The 16758-nt window shown below is 41.4% G+C and overlaps 1 protein-coding gene across 1 annotated transcript; it reads right to left on the bottom strand.

The window, feature by feature from the left end:
* Positions 1-13945: 13945 nt before the first annotated feature.
* Positions 13946-16758, bottom strand: LOC103696642 (L-type lectin-domain containing receptor kinase S.1). The gene has a single exon (XM_008778327.4). It carries the CDS (start codon positions 16399-16401, stop codon positions 14386-14388), a length of 2016 nt encoding a protein of 671 aa, XP_008776549.1. The 5' UTR covers positions 16402-16758; the 3' UTR covers positions 13946-14385.

The raw sequence follows: 16758 nt of genomic DNA on the forward strand, positions 1-16758 counted from the left end.
GGAGAGTATCACTAGAATGGATCGATCACTCCTAACCCTCTTCTTAGTATGCAAAATCGATCTTCACTCAAAAATTTTGTGAAGATATCAGCAAGTTGATCATCAGTACAAACAAATTGAAGTGTCACATCACCATTCAGTACATGATCTCTTATAAAGTGATGTCTTATCTCAATGTGTTTAGTTCTTGAATGCTGAATTGGATTTTTAGTTAGATTAATGGCACTTGTATTATCACAGTTTATGGAAATTTTATCTTGTTTAATGCCATAATCTTCAAGTTGTTGTTTAATCCACAAGATTTGAGCACAACAACTTTCGGCAGCAACATATTCGGCTTCCACCGTAGATAGTGCAACTGAGTTTTGTTTCTTGCTAAACCAAGAGATTAAATTTTCTCCTAAGAATTGACATGACCCGCTGGTGCTTTTTCTATCAAGTTTACAACCAGCAAAGTCTGAATCTGTGTACCCTATTAAGTTTATGCTAGATTCTTTAGAGTACCATAAACCTATATTTTTTGTTCCGATTAGATATTTAAAAATTCTCTTAACTGCAATTAAATGTGATTCCTTAGGATTAGATTGATATCTAGCACACATGCATACACTAAACATGATATCAGGTCTACTTGCTGTAAAATATAGTAAAGAGCCTATCATACCTCTATACAGCTTTTGATCTATTGATTTACCTGATTCATCCTTATCTAGTTTGCATGATGAGCTCATGGGTGTGCTGATTGGCTTGTTTCCATCCATATCAAACTTCTTAAGCATCTCCTTGATGTATTTAGCTTGATTGATGAAGATCCCCTCTTTAGATTGCTTGATTTGGAGCCCGAGGAAATAGTTCAGCTCTCCCATCATGCTCATTTCAAATTCACTCTGCATTAAGTCAGCAAATTTTTCGCAGAGGTAATTGTTAGTAGCACCGAAAATAATATCATCTACATAAATCTGCACTACTAACATATTTTTGTTTTTCTTCTTTAAAAACAGTGTTGTATCAACATTTCCTCTAGAGAATTCATGGTCTAATAGAAATTTGCTAAGTCTTTCATACCATGCTCTAGGGGCTTGTTTTAGACCATAAAGTGCTTTGTTTAGTTTATATACATGATTGGGGTATTGATGATTTTCAAAACCAGAAGGTTGTTCTATATAAACCTCCTCATTAATATACCCATTCAAAAAGGCACTTTTTACATCCATTTGAAATAGTTTGAAGTCTTTAGAGCATGCAAATGCTAGTAATAATCTAATTGCTTCAAGTCTAGCCACAGGAGCAAAGGTTTCATCAAAATCTATACCTTCTTCTTGATCATAGCCCTTTGCTACTAGTCTAGCCTTGTTTCTAACCACAACTCCATTTTCATCAAGTTTGTTTTTATATATCCATTTAGTTTCTATTATTGAGTATTCAGCGGGTCTTTCTACTAAATTTCATACCTTGTTTCTAGTAAATTGGTTTAGTTCCTCTTGCATAGCATTTATCCAATTTACATCATTTTCAGCTTCTCCAATGTTTTTAGGTTCTGAGTGTGAAACAAAAGCCAGGTGATTATTTAAGTTCCTAAAAGAAGCTCTAGTTCTAATAGGTTGTGATGGATCATCTAATATTAATTCTTTAGGGTGACCGTATGCATACCTCCAAGCCTTTGTAAGCCCATGATCATCAATTACCTCTTGGCTTGTTGAGGTTTCTCCACTTTGCTTCGGTTCATCCTCTTGTAATGCCATATCATCTATCTTTTTCTCAAGTATTCCTGCATCATCATCAAGAGCTACTCTCTTGCTAGAAGAGACATCATTAGTATCATCAAAAACAACATGTATAGACTCTTCAGTAACAAGGGTTCTTTTGTTGAAGACTCTATAAGCTTTACTTGATGTAGAATAGCCCAAAAAGATACCTTCATCAGATTTAGAATCAAATTTACCTAAGTTATCTTTGCCATTATTATGAATGAAACATCTACACCCAAAAACATGAAAATAGTTTACTTTGGGCTTCTATCTCTCCAAAGTTCATAAGGTGTTTTCTTTATAATTGGTCTCAATAAAACTCTATTTAATATATGACATGATGTGTTAATGGCTTCTCCCCAAAAATACTTAGGAAGGTTACTTTCACACAACATGGTTCTAGCCATTTCCTCTAGGGTTCTATTCTTTCTTTCCACAACTCCATTTTGTTGCGGTGTCCTAGGTGCAGAGAAATTATGAGTTATTTCCTTTTTACTACAAAATTCATCAAATAGATGATTTTCAAATTCCGTTCCATGATCACTTCTAATAGCTATGACTGAAGCATTTCTTGCATTAGTTACTTCCTTATGAAATTTCTTAAATACAGAAAATGCTTCATCTTTATGAGCTAAAAATATGACCCAAGTATATATAGAAAAATCATCTACTATAACAAGACCATATTTGTTTCCACCAAGACTTGTGGTTCTAGTTGGTCCAAATAGATCCATGTGTAGTAGTTCAAGAGGTCTAGAGGTAGAGACACAATTTACGGATTTAAAAGAGCTCTTAGATTGTTTGCCATATTGACATGCTTCACAAATTTTATTTTTCTCAAATTTTAGTTTTGGCAAACCTATTACAGAATCTCTTTTAACTAACTTAGATATTGTATCCATACTTGCATGACCTAATTTACGGTGCCATAACCAACTTGCATCATCAACCTTAGTATCACTAGCTACTAAGCAAGGACTGTTTTTAGCAAGGTCTTCAAGATCTACTACATAGACGTTACCACATCTAATTCCTTTAAATACTAATCCATTGTCAATTGAGTTGGTTATGATGCATAAAGATGGCTTAAACAAAACATCAAAACCTCTATCACATAATTGACTAACGCTAAGTAGGTTATGCTTAAGACCATCTACAAATCGTACATTATCAACGAAGGTTGAAGAGGTGATTTGTACTTTATCTATACCAACGATGTGACCTTGGTTATTGTCTCCAAATGTTACAGCACCTCCCTTCTTAGGCTCTAAGGTGAAGAATTGCTCCTTGTCACCCGTCATGTGTCTTGAGCAGCCACTATCCAAATACCAACAGTTTTTGTCGACTTTGGCTGCAAGACACTCCTACACAAGAAAATCATACAATTTTAGGTACCCAAGTTTTCTTGGGTCCTTCAAGGTTAGTAATGTTGGTTCCTTTTGGAACCCAAACCTTTTTAATTTTTTTTTTAGCTTTTGCTTTCCTATGGTCACACACATTAGCTTTATGTCCTACTTTTCCACAGCAAAAATAGGTTATATTCTTAGTTTTACTTTCCCCTGCTTTCACAAAGAAATTTTTAAGGAGCTTTTGCTTATTATTAGGTTTATACCCTAAACCAGCTCTATTAAACACAGCTCGTTGATTGTTAAGTATCATTTTCAATTTTTCAGAACTATATGTAAACTTTTCAACAATAGGTTTGTATTTTTCAAGCTCTTGTGTTAGCTTTTGTTTTTCTATTTTTAGTATGTTTAAGTCTTTTGTGAGATTATCTTTTAAAGTTTGTTTACCGTTTTTAAGTTCTGAAATTTCCTTGGTTAGTTTTTCGTTATCTTTAATTAAGGTATTAGTTTTTTGAATTAACATTTGGTTGCTTGTTTTAAGTTCTAAATTTTCTTTAATGATAAAATCCTTGTCCTTAATTAATTTATCATACTTATGGAAGTGAGATTGATTAGTTAGTTTTAGTTCTTTATTCTTAAGATTTATTGTCTTATATTCATCCATTAGTTCATTAAATGCATCATACAATTCATCAAAGGTAAAATCTAAATGCGTTTCAGATGTTACCTCATTTTCATTTGCCATAAAACAGAAGTTGGCCTTTTCCTCTTGCTCCTCATCCGATGATGATGATGATGAATCGGAGTCTGTCAGGGTGGTGACAAGAGCTTTCTTCTTCTTGTGCTTGATGCTCTTCTTCAGTAATGGACAGTCGATTCTGAAATGTCCCGGTTTCTTGCACTCATAGCAACCGATTCCCTCACTTTTCCTTTTCTTACCTTTGTTCTTCTTGTAAAAATTTAAGGGACCTCTCCTCTGATGAAAGGACTTCTTCCGGTTGATAAACTTTCTGAACTTTCGCACGAGAAGAGCCTCATCATCATCTCCCTCATTGTCTTCTTCTTCGCTGCTGCTACTGCAAGATGGATCTTTGTTAGAAGAAGTAGATTTGAGGGCTATTACCTTTTTCTTATGAGAGGATTCTTCTTCGCTGTGTTGTTTCATTGTGAGCTCATGCGTCATCAGGGATCCAAGAAGCTCTTTGAGTGGCAGCTTGTTTAAGTCCTTGGCTTCTTGGATTGCCGTTACCTTGGCTTCCCATGACCTTGGCAAAGATCGAAGAATTTTTCTGACAATGTCACTATTAGCATAACTTTTGCCAAGGCTTTTTAGACCATTGACAATATCAGTAAATCTAGTAAACATGCAAGTGATAGTTTCATTAGAATCCATTTTAAATAGTTCATACTTATGAACTAGGATGTTTATTTTGGATTCCTTGACTTGATTCGTGCCCTCGTGGGTCACTTCAAGTCTGTCCCATATCTCTTTTGCAGAATTGCAAGTAGAGACTCTATTGAATTCATTACGGTCTAAGGCACAATAAAGCACATTCATTGCTTTGGCATTTAGTTGTGCCTTCCTTCTATCATTGTCATCCCAATCTTTTTCAAACTTGGGAATAGTAATGTTATCTACAAAAATAGAAGGAATGTATGGTCCATTAACTATGATACTCCAAATCTCATAGTCTTGGGCTTGGATAAATATTTTTATCCTAGCCTTTCAATATGCGTAGTCGGTTCCATTGAAAAATGGAGGCCTATTGGTGGATTGTCCCTCAATAAGTGAAGAAATAAAAGGGGTTGTCATTTTGATCTTTTACTCTTTTGATAGAAGAGCTCCTGCTCTGATACCACTTGTTGCCTAAGAAGACAACCCAAGAGGGGGGTTGAATTGGGTTTTAAGTAATAATTGCAAATTAAAACTTAATGAGTAACTAATTAATATTATTGCAGGCTGATTAATTAGATTACTAGTTGTAGTGAGTGGAGAGGATGGAAGAGACAATGAACCAATTACAAACACAAGAGGTTTTATAGTGGTTCGGAGCTAACCCTTGCTCCTACGTCCACTCCCCAAGCTTCTCTTGGGAGTTCACTATAATCCCTAGAATTACAGCCGGTTGTTTTACAAGTTCACAACCCAACTTGTTGTTTTCACGAGATCACAACGAACTCGGTCGGTTTTCACAGGCTCACCGACTAGAACCACCCGATTATTTTCCCGGGATCACAATCGAACCCTTACACCGTTGGTTTTAACTTCGGCTCACCAACAAACCTCAACAACCTTGATTCAATCCCCTGATTGAATCAAGTAACAAGAAAACAGTATGTAAAGAGTACAGAAAAAGCTTCTTAAAAAGCAAATATGAACAATATAAATAATGTAGAGTTAGAAGCCCTCAAACAGATTTTGGAAGAGGAAGAAGGGGCTTCTCGAACTCTGAGTCTCCTCTTTGAATGCACTGATGATCTGATGTCAGAGGAGTGCCTTGAATGCGAAGGAAACGTTTGTTGGATGGAGTTCAATGCGCTTTTTCCTTCTTTCTCTTGTATTTACTCTTGAGAGCCTTTGGTAGGTGGAAATCCCTTTTTGTTTGAATGGAATAGCTCTCTTTTTTTTTACTACTGTTCACTCTGGCTATTTAAGCAGTCCACTTTGAAAACTAGCCGTTAGACAACTTTTTGTGGCCGTTCTGCACACTCTGCAACTCCTGACAGTGTATCCGTTGGGATCGGAGTCGACTCGCTCGATCTGGAGTCGACTCGGCTGTTGCTGGAGTCGACTTACACTTTACTGGAGATGACTCGCCCACTGTTTAGGATTTGAATTAAAGGGCTGTCCCGTTCTGGAGTCGACTCGTCCAACCCTGGAGTCGACTCGCCAATGTCTGGAGATGACTCGGCCCTCCGGAGACGACTCGTTCTCAGGGTTCCAGAGATCTGATTTTCTGTATTTCTTTCTCGAGTCGACTCAGATCATCTTGGAGTTGACTCGGCTCTCAAAGGCCGAAAACTGATCCTCTGTGTTTGGAGTTGAACTGCCTCGGAGTCGACTCGAATTTTGTTGGGGTCGACTCATCTGACTTGGGAGTCAACTCGGGAGTACTTGGAGTCGGCTCGGCTCTCAGGATCCGAAAACTGTTTCTCTATTTTTTTTGAGTTGAACTGCCTTGGAGTCGACTCGCACTTTGTTGGAGTCGACTCGGCTCTCAGAATCCGAAAACTGATCCTCTGTGTTTTGGCTTGAACTGCCTTCTAGTCGTGCTTTCCTCTGAGAGTCGACTCGTACTTAACTAGGAGTGGACTCGCCAAACTTCGGAGTCGACTCGTAACCTTCTGGAGTCGACTCGATTGCAGGGTCTGAAATACATTGTTCTGTCTTTCTTCTGTTACCCTTTGGAGTCGACTCGGAAACGTCGGGAGTCGACTCGGCAACCATCGGAGTCGACTCGAATCCTTCTGGAGTCGACTCGCTGACAGGGTCTGAAAATCAACTTTCTGTCTTTCTGTCAGTTCTCAGTCGGAGTCGACTCGTAGTGTACCGGAGTCGACTCGAGCATGTACCAGAGCTTCTGAAACACTTGGAGTCGACTCGTAATCTTCCAGAGTCGACTAGAGCTTCAGACTTTGGTTCAAACTGAGTTCCATACTTAGCCAAAATGTATTGAACCAAAGCTAGAGACACTTAAACATAAATTCACAAATATTTGGCTGAAACACTAGATTGAATTCATTAGTATAAGATATACTCAAATGTTTTGAGCTCATCAAAATCAAATAGGATTATAATCAATCACTCCACACACCAGTACTCGGCGTTCCCTTTCAGCATAGAGATCGCCAGTCGGACCATCACCTCAACGGAGAAATGGAGAGCTCGAAACATCTTCTCCATCTCCCGGATTCACGCTTCTGCTGCCATGGGATCGGATCCGCCCTCAAAGGTCGGTGGGTTCAGTCGGCGGAATCTCTCGTAGTAGGAATCTGCCGGTTGTATAGCAGCCATTTGCATTTGCTGCTGTTGCTGTAGCAGCTACGCCATTAGCTGATATACCCCGCCAAGGTCTGCCTGACCCGCCACAGACCGTGGAGAATCTTGGGGAACTGACTGCTCGCTAGGCTCCGGGGAGGGTGGTCTCCTGTCGTCGTCCATGTCTTCTGAATGATCGCCTAGCAGTCAAAATTTAAAGTAAGATTATAATAAACTAGTATGTTATGATAATCTCTATGGGCTGCGATATTCTTAACTACCCATTGCCCCAAATATTTTATGGTTATTTTCTTGTTTAACCTAAGGCTCTGATACCACAAGATGTCACGCCCCGGAACCGAATCCGTGACACGGCCGTGCCATTGCCGACTATCACCCACAATAGCACGCAGCCTCATACAGGGGTAAGAGGTAGCCAATAGAATTCAAACTTTCATATATTAAAATATTGCAGTACAACCTTTAAGGCTGATACAAAATACAAAACTTCTATACTATTTAGATATACAAAAGTATGTATGCTTCTTCCAAAAATAATGAAGCTCTGTTACAAAAGAAAAATATATCTAATGGCGATCACTGGTGAGGATCTGAAAGAAAATAAAAAATAAACGAGTATGAGCTACGCGGCTCAGTAAGTAATCCTGCATAATCTTATCGGATCAACTAAAAGACTGAACATGCTTATCAGGATTTGAGAAGCTGACATGCATATTATCTAACAATTTATCATGGCAAAATATGTATGCTGGGTAAACAAAGCAGTATTTTGAGTCAAGCAAAAATTTTCATAAAGTATACATATGAAACCGTGCCCCCGGCATGCCGTGGTCCATTCTCTCGGATGCTACTATGAAGTCAGTCTTGGCTACTGGCGGGGCCAGCTCAGTTATTAGTCAGCCACTGGCGGGGCGGCTCAGTCATTCTCGACCACTAGCAAGGCCAGCTCAGTTGCATTCGATCAGTAGCATCTTTGAGCCCATTTATAGTGCCTCTTGGCTAAATAGGATTTTGCTATACTAACTTGCATGCATGATTTAAAATATCAGCATAATCATGGTGCATACATGGCCATAATTTGTAAAATCAGGCAAGTTATTTACTTATCATAACATATCATTTGTGAAGTATGTACTTGAATAACACTTAGAAAATATTAATAAACATGACATGATCCAGATGACGGATCTTTGATTCCTAAAACCACATTATAAGAATCACATTATCCTCTATTTATTATAGAATTTAGTTCATCTTATCATGAACTTGTTTGGATCTCAACCAGGAATTTTAGCCTAATTCAATTCATCCAATTTGAAGCCTTTAGGGTTCAATTAAAGACGATTTAGGTCCACATGGTTTAATTTGGGCTTTTAATAAGAGGGTTTGGGCCTGATTTATAACTAATTAGACCTGCTGAGATCACATGACATGAATAGGGTTCGGACTCCAACTTAATTGAGCTTAATTGGGTTCAGGTTTAGCCCAGTTTGCTTAATTGGGTTCGTTCAAGCTCAGTCAGGTTCAGATTCGACGCTATTTGGGCTTAATTTACCCCATTTCATTCAATTGGGCTTGGTTCAACCCTTTATTGGATTTACCCAAACCAATTCAAACTATTTGGGCCTAACAGGTTTCGGACCCGGACTCGGATCGACCCATTAGGCAGACCCGTTTAAGGGCCTTCTCGGGGGTTCCAGAAGCTTCAGCCTCTTTCGTCCGCCCCTCTCTCTTCTCCGGTCTCTTCGTCTTCCTCATTCCTCCTTTGTCTCCGCCGAAACCCTCCTGCTCCGGCCGAAACCCCTCCCCAGCCTCCTCCTCTTCCGATGCCCTTCCTCTTCCCTCGCCGCCTTTCGGTTCTCCCCCTCCTCTCGCAGGCGACCGGGGAGACGAGGCTCCCCCGATCCATCGGCCGAGGCGGTGCTCCCCCTTCGGGGCGGCGGCGAGGTAAGGCCGTGGTCCGAGGTAAATATTATATATATATATATATATATATATATATATATATATATATATATATTTCTTCTTCTTCTTCCATTTCCCCTCTTTTCTCTTTCTTCTTCTTTTTTTTTAAACAGCGCCACCACCTCTTTGCTGGCGAAGAGGTGGGGCTCGGCTGAGGCTGGCGGCCCTGTGGCCGCGTCTGTTGCCGGCTCGGCCAGACCTGGCGGCCCTCGGATGCCCCTCAGCCTCAGGGCAGCCGCGGCCGGGGAAGGGCTGTAGTGCCCTGGCATGTGAGCCCCGGGTGGACATTGGGCCTGGGCTTGGGCCGTCCTCAGGCCGGCCGTGGCCTGTGAGTCCGGCCCGCAGCCCTTCTCCCATTTCTCACTGTGCCGGTCTTCCTCTCTGTGCCGGTCTCCTCCCCTCTGTTTCATTGATGAAACAGAGAGGAGAACACCCCACCGAGGGGTTTCTCCACCATTTTTCTTGCCTAAGATCTACTTACAGTGGCCCTTACCTTGCTGTGACCGGTCGAAGTTATGCAGTATCATCTCGGCACGCTCCCTCCTTCCTCTCCTAGGGCTGCGAGATCCCTTCTGCCTCCAGCTCCAGGGCTTAGCTCTCTGGTACAGTAAATCCAGAGGGTTAGAGGTTTAGGAGGGTATATCAAAATCGGGGGTTAGCAAATCTTAGGGGTTATAAATGCTTGGCTTAGAATTTGACCCCAAGGGGAGGTGGCATCCTCTCCTTCCTCACTGCTCCGGGAGCCACCAGCTGTCCCTCCTCTTCAGGCCAGCTCAGAGCTCAGCTGCCGAGGGGGAGGAGGTAGCGGGCTCCCGTTTTGCATGTCTGTGGGGGGTCTCTCCGTTGGCCAGCTGGTGGTCCTGTCCTTTCAGCCCTTAGGCGGGAGATGGCAGTCCTTCCTGGCTGCTTTTCATGGGCCAGCATGGCCCGCTAACCCCCCCGGCCCAATACTCTTCAACTGGGCCCTTCAAGTATTGGGTCTGGTCTGTATTGGGCCCGGATATTACAATCATAAGGAAGTACAAGCCTAGGACATCATGCCTAAGGCCTTGAGACTCCGTGAGCAACACCCTTAAGCCTTGCCTAGGTTCATCGACCTTATCCACCCGTCTCTTTTCTAGTTTTCTGTTTCTTAAGCCCTAAAGAATTGGTGGTAGCTCCAAACCATCCTAAATCATGCTTATGGCCCTATTTTCAGAGGTCATCACACACATGCCTATCAACTCTCAATATGACCAACACATAACCCAATCATATTTTACAAATTTTACTTCATTTATAGTATATAACAAAAGATTTTTTATTAAAACCAAATATGAAATTTGCTTCTCCTTCCCCATTTCTCCCTCCTAAGAATTAAATTACAAATAACTAGACAAATATATAGACTTTGTTATATATAAAATGATAATTAGATAATCTCAGGCAACCTCTTGATGAATTCTTTGCTCAAGATATTATTTTTATATACTTCATGTTGGTTTTACCATTAGATAATCCTTCCATTTATTTCAACTCCTAAACTAGCACTGACTTCAACTATCATCACCAAATTCCGATGCCCAAATGATTAGGATGCAAGAATCCTTCCCCAAACTTAATATAGATCGATTCTACCTCAACTTGACCAACTAATCCCTAATTTCTCTTAATATGGACCTAATTTGACTATCTTTGACTTATGATCTAACAAAATCAACGAGAAACTTGGTCGACTTTCTCTCTTGCACATTGTCTTCATGCATACAAAATTTTAGATTGAAACTAGATCCATCTTCAATTTCAACCAAAAATTGGGTTAATTAATAATGTTACCTAGTTTTAATTCTTAAATGTATCAAATTTTCAGACTAAGGATCATGACTAACCTAAATCTGTACTAGATTCAACTTATCATCATCTAAATTCCTATGCCTAACTAATTGATTAGGACTCAAGATTTCTTCCCCCAACTTAACACTAGTCAATTCCATCTCTGTTTCACCAAGTGCACCCTAATTTCTCTTATTCTAGTCATAGTTTGGCAAGCTTTGACTTCTAATCTTAAAAAGTCAAAAAGGACAAAAACTTGGTCAACTTTCTCTCTTACACACCCACTTTATGCACAAATTTTAAACAAGAATTTGATTCTTAACCCCATTCCTTTTGAATTATAAATAGGATTTTTTAATAAAGTTATGTAGGTTTCGTTCCTAAGGGCATCCTATTTTGGGACCCACAGTTGTAGCTAATCCTATACTTATAGCAAATCTTAGCCATCTAAAGCCTCAACCTATAATAGCACTTCACCAACCATTGACATTTTGGACCTAAATTCCTAGAATTATCTAAAACCTCCACATAAAGCTATTGATCTAACCTTTTCCCTTCTCACCGGTAAATTACGCCCTCTATGGAGCCATTCTACTTTTTTTAGATCTTTTCACTCTTCTAGATCAATCCCTTTAGATCTGTTATGGCTTCTCCTATGGAAAATTGGGAGAATATTGGGTAAAAAAGAAGAAATTCTGGGAAAACGGAACCTCACCTTTTGTTATTTCTCTACTATATGTAGCCTAAATTCTAGAAGTAAAACTTAGGTTAGGTAAATCCACCACAAAATTGTATTTTTGCAAGGCAAAAAATCCTAGTCCAATGTCATCCAACAGAAGGAGTACATGAAGGAATCTAGAGAGTAATTGAACTAGAACTTGATGTCCTTCCTTTGCTCCAAGAATAAATCTCTCATTGTAATCCATTTTTTGATTTAGTTTGTACTATAGCATTTCTCTTTTTTTTGTAATTTTCTATGTTGAATCAATTTTGATCTAGTTTTCGAGCAGCACCAAGAAATGTCTCTTGAAGAGGCATTTGCTGCTGGCTCCTGGTACTCCTTGCTTGCAAGTAATTGCAGGTTTCATCACCAAATCAAGGTCGTATTCTAATCCTTTTTTTTTTCTTGCGAAGGCGTATTCTAATCCTTTCCCTTTTGTATCTTACCCAACATCTAGCATTAACCTTTCCTTTTTTTTTCTATTTTTAACATTTTTTTTTTTAATCGTAAAAGTTTGAAACAGCTCCACTCATGCATTCCAATTGAGGGGCCTGCCTCCGAGAGGACATCCCCATAAGGGATCCATGGAGGAAAAGCAAAGATGAAAAATAGGGTATTTAAATTGCTCTAAAAATTTATAATCCTAAAATATTAATGGATGCATGAACCTGTATGACTCCAATGGTAGCTGCGGTGTAGTCTTGGATTCTCATGTATAACCAGAAAAAGTTTTTATTTATTGAATATTGATCATCACAACAAAAAAAAAAAAGAAACTATGTTACAAAAAAAATCCATGGATGCAAATGTCTTGATACTTTATTCTCCTCACTACGTGACATTAACAGGCCAGAGAAATGTTTTCACAAGGTACAAGACATACTACTACAAAAACATAACAGCATTTTACATCTAGGAGAGAGATCACATGTTCATATAGGTAACATTTTCCAAAGTATTTGATGTCGTTTAGATATTACAAAGTTCAAAGATCAATAAGCAACCGACTTGAGAGATATTGAACGGACAGTTCCCACTCTTGTTGAGTTGATTCTCCTAACTTAATCTTTTATTAAATTATACATATCTTATACAGTCATGAATATTTGGGCTTGTCCTGTGGTTAAACCCTTCTACATAGCACAAGAGATTATGGATTCAATTCTTAAATGGTGCACCCTCAAAAATATGGAACTGGTTAACTATAATGCTAGAAAATTCTAGGCAATAGACCAAGAATGTAATATCAACTTCAATGAGTAATCTAGGTAAGTGCAAGAGTGTGGGAGAATAGGAGTTTGGCTGGTAAATGTTAAGCATCCTCTTCATCCATTTGTGCTTCTTGTTCTCCCCTGCAATTGATTATTAAGGGCCTGTTCTTTGGTGGATAAATATCATAGGGAACTTGGTCAACTTTTTTTTTAACCAACTTACCTATATTCTCATGCTTCTTTAGATAGGTAAGTTATTTTCGAAAGGATAACATTTATCTATGAAATGGGGAGAAAGTCTTACACATCTTGAAGTTGGGTAAGTTATTTTTCCATCATCTAGAAAAATAATTTTTTTATTTTGTTCCTAAAATACATCTATCCCTATAATAATATAATAATAATATAGCATAACATACTAATAATAATAATATAGTACATATTATTATAATATCATATAAGATAATATAACATAATATAATATTATGAAATATAAAATTATTGTAACTATAATATACTATTATATTGTATTATAGATTATTATAATTAGATTATAATATAATATATTATACAATATCATATAATATTATATATTTTGACATATTATATTATGTATTATAATATATTACATTATATACATATAGTATAATATATTATATTATCATATATAATATAATATAATATGATATTTATATAACAAAGGGTATTATGAGACATATGGATTGATATTAGCAACTTATCTGGGTAGTAGTAATGGGAAAAAATATGGGTAACAGATTCCAAAGCTATTTTCTAATGCATAAAAAAATATTGATAAATTATTTTGCTGTCTCAATATTGCTTGAGAAATACTTATTCAAAAAAATTCAGTTATTTGAGTAAATTTTTTATCCTTCAAAGAACAAGCCCAAAAGGTAAGCTTGGGAAGAACATGGGCACGGGGCTTTAAAAGGAGACGGGCATGCCGGAGCAGGCTATATTGTTTGTCATACTTGGGGCCAGTTTCCTCTACAATTGACTTTGATTCTGTTGCTTGAGCTTTGGATGGTATGGCGGGTGTTTATCTGACTGTTACAACCTTCCCTCGGGATATATAAACATCGGATTGAAGGCTACTCGCTTACGATTTTGCTCATGAATACTTTAGGAAGCTCAAAAAATGACTAGATATATTGATGGTTAAGTGGCTCATATTTCTAGAAAAGTGATAAGAAAATGCAGATAATTTACTTACACATATAATGACAGCTAATTTTAGACTTTGACTGGACCTGACTGGAAATCCAGTAGTGGTACGAAAACGGAGAAGGTATGAGAAACTCAAAATCAATCACGGATCCTCTCTCATTATTGAGTGAGTGAAGCTTGCTGATATTCTTGGCACTGATAATGTCAGCCACCTCCTTTGCTCTTAACCACTAATCAGATCTCGGCTGGCTCAGAAGTTCAGTATATTTGTCATCATGTTGATCCATTCCCTTCAGGTGGTCGTCAGTCCTGCTTTTCCTTCGGTAGAAGCCTTGCTTGTAGGCCTCTCAGGCCCCTCCAGAGTAAAAGATAATTCCTTCCAACAACTATAACTTCAGTCTGCAGCACCCGAAGAAAGATAGATTGGAGCGGAGTCCGTGGCAGGTTTTCCGGGAGCCTCGGCGGCCAGCAGCAGGGCCACCACCTCCCTCATTGCCGGCCGCTTCTCCGGTTCGGGATGGCAGCAGGCCAGCCCCAACTTGAGCACCAACTCCATCTCCTCCTCCCGGAACTCCATCCCTTCTTCCGCCACCTCCACCAGCCGCCCCTCCGCATACATCTCCCTCGCCCACTCCACCAGCACCCAATCCTCATCCTCCACCCTCGCCGCCCTCTCAATCGGCCGCCGCCCGCACGCCGCCTCCAACACCACCACCCCGAAGCTATACACGTCACTCGCCGCCGTGGGCGTGGCCGCCATCGCCAGCTCCGGCGCCAGGTACCCCAGCGTGCCCACCACCCTCGTGCTGCTCGGCGCCGCCCCTCGCTCGTACAGCTTGGCCAGCCCGAAGTCTCCGAGCCGCCCCCGCATCTCGCCATCCAGCAGTATGTTGCTGCTCTTCACGTCCCGGTGGAGAACCACCTGCTCCCACCCCTGGTGCAGGTACTGCAGCCCCTCCGCCACGTCCGCCAGCACTCGCCGCCGCGCCGCCCACCGCATCGTCTCCCTCCTCCCTTCGCCGAAGATCCACTGGCTGAGGTTGCCATTGGGCATGTACCCGTACACCAGCATCAACTCGTTTCCTTTCCGGCACCACCCTCGGAGCGGGACCAAGCTCCGGTGCTGCAGCCTCCCTATGCTCGATATCTCCGCCATGAACTCCCGCAGCCCCTGCTTCGAGTTATGGGACACGCACTTCACCGCCACTTCCTCCTCCTCCTCCTCCTCCTCCTCTCGTCCTCCTCCCCCTTCAACTCCTCTGGATATCGAAACCGGGAGAACCCCCTTGTATACCTTCCCAAATCCACCGATTCCGAGAAGCCTCGCCTTGGAGAACCCATCAGTGGCGTTCGAGAGATCTTCATAGGAGAATCGCCGTGGCCAGTACTTCAGTTCCCACTCTTCGTCCTCCTCATCCTCTTCTTTTCCTTCTTCTTTCCGGATCTTAGCCCTCTTCTTTCTATAGTAGTAGTAGAAACCCGAGGAGAGGAAGAGGAGGGCAAGAGCAACGGATGCGCAAGAGACCCCGGCTATGAGCCCTGGAGATGGAGATGACGACGGGGACGAAGACTGGGGCAAGAAGACAGGGAGATTGGACGTGTTGAGCTCCCGCGCGGAGCCGCCGGTGTCGCTGAGGCTCCAGGCGAGAATCCTCTGAGCCTCCACCCACTTGACCTTCGACGCCGAGAAGCCGACAAACATCTCCGGCGAGACGTAGTTGGCGATCTGCGGGTCCCTGTAGGAGATCAGTGGCCGCGGCGGTCTCGGTTCCTCGGCGGCGGCGATTGTGACGTTGATTTGGAACCGAGGCCCATCGAATTCGATCCAAGCTCGGATATTTTTTCCCGATCTCATGTCAAGAGAAACGAACTCAAGTCCCGACGAGCCGTTCCGGTAGTAGCCGGCGGATTGAGTTGTAGCTGATTGAATGAAGTTGAGGTCGATGCCGACGTGGTTGCCGTCAGGATCGTAGAATTCCGGGTTCTGGCCGGTGTCGAACTCCACGGCGAGAAGCGGTGCCGGAGACTGGCGGGTGGAGTTGGAGAAGAGGCCGAAGTACTGGCCGGAGATGGCGCCGGGCGGCGAAGTGGAGTTGGAGAGGACGAAGGCGAGGCCGAACCCGGGGCTGCTCGGGATCTCGGGGAGGATGGAGAAGACGAAGGAGGTGGAGAAGGAGGAGAGAGTGCGGTTAGGACCGGTGGAGAGATGGAGGCGGGAGGGGAAGAAGGCGCGGCCGATGGAGTAGTAGTTGGAGTCGTTGGTGAGGCGGACGATGGAGGAGTCGATGCGGGCGTCGCCGATGAGGAGGAGGTCGGAGGTGTTGAAAGAGTTGAAGAGGAAATCCACGGCGGCGGAGGTGGCGGAGAGGGAGAGGAGGTGGATGACGGTGGTTAAGATCCGCTGCTTCATCCTGTCGGCTTGCTTCTCTCCGTTTTGTTCACGGAATGGAGTGGAATGGGATTGGTATGATTCGGTGGGGAAAGAGTGCGGTGGGCTGACCGTGCTGCGGCTGGTGGATGGGGCTTGCGGCCGCTGTTTTCCATCTAAAAGTTAATGCTAATACTTGTTCGACGAAAGTTCCGCCCGCACGTATTAGGGCGATATTGATTTATTATTTGTTGATAAAGCTTTTTCTGACCAGGCTGTTTTTATACTGGTTGTGGATTTTGTCCGACTTCTACCAACCAGGAGTTTTTTTTTTTTTTTTTAGCGTAGCAGAGAATTCTCTAGCAATAAATTTTCCAGGGTTGTGTTAATTTCTTGTTG

The sequence above is a fragment of the Phoenix dactylifera genome, chromosome 14, assembly GCF_009389715.1.
Source record: "Phoenix dactylifera cultivar Barhee BC4 chromosome 14, palm_55x_up_171113_PBpolish2nd_filt_p, whole genome shotgun sequence".
Classification (NCBI taxonomy): Eukaryota; Viridiplantae; Streptophyta; class Magnoliopsida; order Arecales; family Arecaceae; genus Phoenix; species Phoenix dactylifera.